The 7,717-nt window shown below is 52.8% G+C and overlaps 3 protein-coding genes across 3 annotated transcripts; 2 read left to right on the top strand and 1 right to left on the bottom strand.

The window, feature by feature from the left end:
• Nucleotides 1-320: 320 nt before the first annotated feature.
• Nucleotides 321-2,325, bottom strand: D7B24_008750 (uncharacterized protein; the record flags this gene model as incomplete). Its single annotated transcript, XM_028642835.1, has 6 exons — nt 321-376; nt 581-628; nt 685-1,224; nt 1,375-1,496; nt 1,550-2,048; nt 2,130-2,325. The coding sequence occupies 6 exons, from the start codon at nt 2,323-2,325 to the stop codon at nt 321-323; spliced, it is 1,461 nt and encodes a 486-aa protein (XP_028493478.1).
• A 719-nt stretch (nt 2,326-3,044) lies between these two features.
• D7B24_008749 (uncharacterized protein) lies at nt 3,045-4,574 on the top strand (the record flags this gene model as incomplete). Its single annotated transcript, XM_028642834.1, has 1 exon — nt 3,045-4,574. The coding sequence occupies one exon, from the start codon at nt 3,045-3,047 to the stop codon at nt 4,572-4,574; it is 1,530 nt and encodes a 509-aa protein (XP_028493477.1).
• A 1,383-nt stretch (nt 4,575-5,957) lies between these two features.
• Nucleotides 5,958-7,604, top strand: D7B24_008748 (uncharacterized protein; the record flags this gene model as incomplete). The annotated part of the gene is made up of 1 exon (XM_028642833.1): nt 5,958-7,604. One exon carries the CDS (start codon nt 5,958-5,960, stop codon nt 7,602-7,604), a length of 1,647 nt encoding a protein of 548 aa, XP_028493476.1.
• Between the last annotated feature and the right edge of the window lie 113 nt (nt 7,605-7,717).

Here is a 7,717-nt window from a genome sequence, read left to right as displayed (position 1 = left end):
GGTAGTGACCTAAATGTACCCATGTACGGGACAGCGTTCAGCTGGTCGCCTCACTGCCGCTGGTTGAGGTACTGATACATTACTATCGATCCGCGGGTTGTTACCTGCCTAGGATAGGTTTTCAAGGTGGACACTTCACATGAACCATTGAATTATGTGGTAAGAGATCACTACCTGTTGATTGCTTTACCGCCGACTACCCTATACCTGAAAAGGTTGGTTTTGCGGTAAGACGCAATGGTGTTGGACAAGTGTGCTGTTTCAGGCAAATGATCCAAGAACTCAACAACCCTCGCAGACCAAAGACAGAAAGAGTGCTATCACGTGTTCAGGTCCTCGATGGCTATGCGCGTGGAAGGCTTTGGAGCGGCCAGAACTGCCAAGTTAGCGGTGGACGTCCTACATGCCACTGAATCAAGTTTCAGAAGGTTGACAAGTTATCAGCAACCTGTCGCAACACAATATCGCAGCACAACTCTTGTAGTCACAGAACACAGGCTTGAGTCTTACTTCATCTATCTTCCTTAGCCTTCGACCTATCTCTGCTCGGATTGATCTTCCGTCCCATTGACCTTCGTACCTTCTCTCGCAGCCTCGTGGTCCTTGACGCCAATTTGTCGGGCAAACACTTCCATGGGTCAGCATTCTAAGGGAACATATGGCAGAGAGAGACCGTAGACTCACAAGTTTCCATCTCTTCCAGCGACTTCCCTTTCGTTTCCTTGATAAAGAACCACACGAAGACAACGAGCGCCCAGTTGAATATGGCAAACATTAGGAACGTGCGCCAGCCGAGATTTTCCACCGCGTGAGGCGTGACCTGCGAGAAGACGAAGTTGAAAAGCCACTGCGTTGATGTACCAATTGCGATACCAGCCTCGCGGATGCGCGTCGGGAAGATCTCGCCCATGTACACCCATGGCACGGGGCCCCATGAAATGTTGTAGCTCATGGCCTCGAGGTAAATCATTGTCAGGGACGCAATCGACGGCGGCGTCAGGCCTTGGTCTGGGTTCGGTGGGAACGTGACAGTCAGGACAGCGACTATGAGCATGTACATGCCCATGAGGAAAGCGCCCAGCATCAGTGAGCCGCGGCGACCGATGCGCTCAACGAGGAATAACAGGAAGAAGAGACAGGCTACAACCTTGCAGACGCCGAAAAAGCCAGTAAGAAGCAGCTTGTTCTGGCCGGCGCCGACGAGCGAGAAGATTTGGGGTGCGTCTGGACACGTTAGAGATGCATTGGACAAGGCAAGTGCTAGCCAAACTTACAATAGGCCATCGATGTGTTCCCGGTCAGCTGAACGCCTATACATCGCCGTTAATAAAACAACAAACAGAATCGATCAAGGATCCAGCTCGGTTGACCCACCAATCTGCAGAGCAATGATGAGAATCACGCGCCATCTGTTGATGGGTTGCAGAAGCTCTTTCCAAGTGACACCGGATTTGACACGATCTTCCTCTTCAATGCCCGCCAGGATCTCGGCCCATCTGTACATTGTTAGTCTTCCTCGCCACATGTTGCACATGAAATCCCTTCTTACTCCTCCTCGACGTCTGGAGAGTCTCCTCCGCGAACCCAGACCAAGGATGCCAGGGCCTCCTCCATCCGATCTTTCTTCGCGAGCCAGCGAGTGCTTTCTCTGGTAAACAGCATGCCCAGGCCAAGGATGGCGCCTGGAACGAGTTGCAGGCCGACGGGAACTTGCCACTGCGCTGTCACGTCGTCCATGTGCTTTTCGACGGCGTAGTCGATCCAGTACGAGGTCATGACACCCATGGTGAAGAAGAATTGAAACATGCTGCCGAGGGTACCGCGGATGTTCTTGGGCGCCATCTCGGCCGAGTACATGGGGATGATGACCGTGGCCATGCCAACGCCGATGCCGCTGATGACGCGGGCAGCGTAGAATGCTCCCAGCGAGTGGGTGTTGATCGTTTGGATGACGGCGCCGATATTGAAGATTATCGAAGCAAGAACGATAGACCAACGACGGCCAAAGCGGGCTGTGAAAGGCCAGACGAAAAAGCAAGCGAAAAAAGCTGAAGACGTGTTGTTAATTTTGTTTGCTTCTTGGGCTGCCGCTCACGTTGGCAGGGGATGATTTCAAGGCTTCTACATACCTCCAGCTTGTAAAAGACTGGTAGAGTTAGACCCGACGGTTGCTCGATCTTTCTCTTCATAACGAAAGTCCCTTCGAAAACTGGGAAAGGTGAGGATGCCACCGACGATACCTGTGTCGTACGCGAACAAGAATGAGCCGACACAGCAAAGCGCGACAAGGTAGACGGCTCTGAAAGTGCCCAAAGCTGTCGACATGATGGCTGAAGCGGCCGCGAAATTAACTAGCTTATGATCACGATTTGGACCAAACAGTTGGCTGCCTTGGTGTTCGAAATCGACTCTTAAAGTCCAGGAGGTAAATGTTCACCCCTGGCTGCGTACTTGGCTTCCCTTTTGAAGTCTGCCCGAAAGCTCCCAATCCCAGTTGATGTCGCCTTCGAAGCCGTAAACCTGCGTTCAACAGTCATGGCCAACATATCCAGGGCGAGGAAACCCGAATGTTTAGGCCAGGGCTTGCATGTTGACATCTCCCCGGCGTGTTGATGAGCACGCCATATCTCGAATTGCTGAAGAGATTGCAGTGGTTGACTGGACCTGAATTGTTTCGCCATGGCGTGCGACCCGGGTGTCGGCCGGGAGTCCCAGATAGACCTAGCGGCCCGGCCGTTGAAAACACCATACTTGTTCTGAGAGCGGGGCCGACTACCGACGTCGGGACCGGTAGTCGGTCACGTAGGGCTGTCAAGTTAGGCATGCGTCTACAGTTTGCCCCTAATGCTAGCTTGTGCATCGCAGCTCGCCCGGAAGACTCAACTAGGCGATGGGATTCGAGTCAGAAGTCATGGAATATGACATCTCCTAGACATTCATAATAAATGAGTGTATTGAGGTCATTGACAAGGAAGTCTTTCTTCTTCCAACTGCTGCCCATTGCGTGCTCCTTTGGCTACAGCTTCGATATCGCCTTGCCCGACATGGCGGCTTCCCGGCCCAATATTGTCTTCATCATGGCTGATGACCATGCTTCAAAAGCCATCAGTGCGTACGGGGCAGGCATCAACCAAACGCCCAATATCGACAGGTTGGCGATTGAGGGCATGAAGTTCAACCACTGTTATGTCACCAATTCGATCTGCACCCCATCGAGGGCCGCCATCCTGACCGGAACGCATAACCATGTCAACGGCGTTATGACCCTGGACAACAAAATCAACAAACATATGCCTAATGTTGCCAAGCACCTGCGGGCCGGCGGCTACCGAACCGCCATGGTTGGCAAATGGCACATGGGCGAGGGCGCCGCTCATGAACCGACGGGATTCGATTACTGGTCCATTCTACCGGGACAAGGCGACTATTGGGACCCCGAGTTCATCGAGCCGAGCGGCGAGCGGACGGAGATTGGGTACGTCACCGATATTATCACTGACAAGTGCCTCGACTGGGTCACTCAAACCAGAGACACGGACAAGCCCTTTTTTGTCATGTGCCATCACAAGGCACCCCATCGGTCGTGGGAGTGTGATGACAAGCACAAGGGCCTTTATGCCGATAAACCGATCCGCGTGCCGGAGACGTATGATGACGATTATAAGAACCGCGCCAAAGCGGCCAAGGTGGCCAAGATGCGCGTGGCGGAAGACTTGACGTACCAGGACCTCGGCCTCGTACAGCCAGATGGGGGCAATCGCGTTGGCGAGAGGGTCGTTCAAGAGTCTGGCTCCAGCCAGCGCAAGATTCCCACCGACGCAAGTTTCCTTATCGACAAGGAAGATGGAACTGTCTTCCGCTTCCAAGACAGCAAAGAGCTCGCTGAATTCAAGTTTCAGCGGTACATGCAGAGATATCTGCGTGTGATCCAGTCGGTAGACGATAACGTCGGTCGAATCCTCGACTACCTGGATGAGAACAATCTTGCGGACAACACGATGGTCATTTACACTTCAGACCAGGGGTTTTTCTTGGGAGAACATGGATGGTTCGACAAACGATTCATGTACGAAGAGTCGTTCCAGATGCCGTTCTTGATACGGTATCCGACTGAGATCGCCAGAGGCTCGGTTTGCGACGACATCATTTGCAATGTGGACTTTGCGCCGACATTTCTCGACTTCGCAAAGCTGATAACGCCGAGCTACATGCAAGGACGGTCCTTCCGGCCACTATTGCAAGGTCAGACACCGTCGAATTGGCAGCAGGTCGCGTATCACCGTTACTGGATGCACAATGATGTGATCCACCAGGCGTATGCGCACTACGGGGTGCGAGACCAGAGATACAAGCTGATCTACTGGTATAACGAGCCCCTGGATGTTGCCGGCGCGAGGCCAGGAGCGGCAGACGAGAAGGAGTGGGAATTGTTCGACTGCGAGAAAGATCCTCTCGAGCTCTTCAACGTATACCACGAGACAGAATACCAGTCTGTAGTGACGGCGATGACGAAGCTGCTGGAGCTCAAGATGGCGCAAATTGGCGATGATCCAGTTCACTTAGGAACGCCATGAATATATCGGAAAGAAGTATCACAATGAAAAAGGCCGTCACCGAGGGAAACAGATGACAGATGACAGATGAATTGGGAGGGGAAAGAAACCGCTTGGCAACAATTGTCAAATGTGAGGAGAAATCTGATCAGAAATGCACTGTGTTTGGCCGCCACTTGGGTTGCTGTAACGCAGAGACTGTGGCGCCTTGAACCATGACTCTGGCAGGCAAATACAGTTCAAAGAACAGTGCGATTATGCAGGGCGACGACGCTAAAATGGTGACATTGCCCTCCACTGTCACGACAATCGTACCTACCTCCCAAGCGGTTTGCAAAAAAAATGAGACGTACCAAGTCTCTCCCCCATAGCCACTCCTACTACCCAGCTATCCGGCCTTGCATTTCTACAACGTCTCTAGATCTTCATACTAAGCAAAAGACCGCCCTTTTAAATAGGGTATATTATACTGGTCTATATATTCAATAGCCACTATAAATTTAGAACCAGTGGGTGTCTTGTAGTAGTGTTGTGCAGTCATTTTGGGTAGAGGGGTTGGGGTGAAGTATCCAGTACGTCTCATTTTTTTTGCAAACCGCCTGCCTCCCAAGGGACCTTACCCTGAGCTCCTTCTCAACCCCAGTCTCGCAAGTTGCTTCTTCTACGCCGTCCATGTGCTCATCATTCATCACGGCGTGGGCCTCCGAATGACCTACTTATCGAATACGACATGTCTCGCTGATGCAGCTGAATTTGCTTGCCATCAAATCACCTTTCAAACCAGTTTGGGGAAGTTAGATCTGTGGTCAAGGGTTGTTCCCTCAACGATACCTGGGTACACGCCCACCTACCTATACCCTACCCTGTCTTGTGTCGTGATGGAGTCGCTCGTGGGATGTTTCGATTCCAGCACATCGACCACTGCTCGTGAGACCTGTTCTCAATGCAGGTATCGCAAGGTACGTGCTTTGTGAACCGAACACTTATTCTTGCCCTCCCTTTCAAGTGCCCTCCCTTTCAGGTTCTGACTATTGACTCCACCAGGTACGATGTGATCGTCGAAACGGCACATGCACCAATTGCGAGCGCCTCAGATTGGCTTGCTCGTTGGCTGCTTCACCACAAGGGCTCGATCATACAGCTCTTCGCAGCAAACCTCGCAGGTTACGTGGTAGCGTTGCTTGCGTTGCGTGTCGCGAGAAAAAAATCAGGTGTTCTGCCACGACTCCTCAGTGTTCTAACTGCAAGCGTCAAGGTCGTTCTTGTGCCTATCCAACCTCGAAGCGCCCCCTGCGAACTCATGCAACACCATCTGTCGCCTCCTCTACTTTGAGCCAGGCATCTCCTGTGGGCCATGGAGACATCCAAGGCGTTCCAAGTCCGAGCCATCCCATCACAGAAGAGATGCTGGTCCTCGTTGACGCCTTTTTTGAGAACATATACCCTCTGCCATCCTACGCCTTCCTACACCCCGAGACGACAAAGCGAAGGTGCAGGGACGCTCAAGTACATCGGGCCCTTGCTTCGGCAGTCTGCGCCATTGCCGCCCTGCACATGGGACGGGACAGGCAACTCGCATCTCGCTGGATCCAAGGTGCTGAGCAGAGCATCTGGCTTCATCTCGGCTCTCCGACTATCCCTCGACTGCAGACGCTGCTCCTCATCATACACTTTCGTATGGAGACTGGGGCATTCCAGCGAGCCTTCATGCTGACGGCTACGGCAGCTCGCTTTGCCACGGCCATGCGGCTCAACTATGAGCGCCCAGACCTGGACCCGATCAGTCGTGAGGTCCGTCGCCGGATTGTCTGGTCTCTCAAAATCATGGAGCGATACTTCTCTATCGGCCTCCCCGAGTTCGAGCTCTGTCCCATCGAATCCATTTACCTTGAATTTCCCAGCCCAGAGGAACAGTTCGAGGTAACGAGTCGAGGCGAGAATGGCACGTATCGTCTCTTGATCAGACTCGAAACCATTCGACGAGACGTAATGAAGTTGAACCGCAGCGTTGCCCCCTTAGACGAGCCGCTGCCTTCTTTGATTAAGCTAATCCGACATCATCAGCAGTCCCTCTCCGACATTGGCACGGTTATGCCAGAAGGGACGCATTTGACTGAAACTCAAACGCTCGGCCTTCTAGGGAGTCCTTGGCTGCCACGGCGTGTCCTGATGCACATATCTTGGCACCAGGCACACTGCGATCTCAATCGAATCCTGCTTTCCGGATACCCAGAGGCAGCACCTCCTATTGTACTTGAAGCAGTAGACCCGGCAGACCTTGCTGCTGGTGAGCGCCAATGCCTCGACCATGCCACCTCCATTATACAAATTTTGACAAATCTAAACCAACAAAGCACACAACGCCAATGTCTCGAGTTTGACACTGCCATCTGCGCCTACCATGCCGCTCGCCTAGTGCTCTTCATTTCCCGATTTGGCAGAGACCCTGACCGGCCTGCGCCAGAGTTTGCAGCCAGCCGAGCCGATCTTTGTCTCACGGCGTTGAAGCGGTTCTTCCCGAGCTCGGCACTTGTTGCACCCATCATTGAAGAATTACAGCGGTGCATTGGCGTCTTCTCTCAGCAAGAGGACGACTTGGCGTCGTTCAAACTCGACCCCACCAAAGAGCCCACACGTCATCGGGATTTAGAATCTCAACTCTCAGCTGCTGCCCGCGCTCGGCAGAGACTTGCCATACATAGTCTGCTCCGCCAGGCTGAGTTCTCTGATGGCGATGATGACGAGGAACACGATCGAGAGCCAGGATTCATCGAGCAAGCCTCAGCTCAGGGGCTTGAAAGGGGTGGCGGTTTTGTGAACCAAGATGACCACAGATGCAACACGCGTGCGTCCGGGCATATGAGCGCTGCTTCTCTTGCCTCTGATAGCCAAGTCCGTCATACTCATAACGAAAACACGGCAATCGAAGTTCCTGATTGGCAAGCCAGGACTGGGTCGCAAAGCTCTCCCAGCATTGAGCAGATGACCACACCGCTTCTTTCGTGGTTTGGTCCACAGGACTGGGACTGGCTGTCTGGTCGAGCGACTTGATGATAATGAAACTCGTCGGCGCTGTTTGCATAATGATAATGATAACCAAATACCGATCATGGACGGCAGGACTTGGAATTGATATACTAGTCACAAATTCTCTCTGGCCTCTT

The sequence above is a fragment of the Verticillium nonalfalfae genome (assembly GCF_003724135.2).
Source record: "Verticillium nonalfalfae strain VnAa140/NRRL 66861 chromosome Unknown scaffold_80, whole genome shotgun sequence".
Lineage (NCBI taxonomy): Eukaryota > Fungi > Ascomycota > Sordariomycetes > Glomerellales > Plectosphaerellaceae > Verticillium > Verticillium nonalfalfae.
The sequence above is the reverse complement of the archived record's forward strand: the minus strand, read 5'-3'. Positions and strand labels throughout refer to the sequence as shown.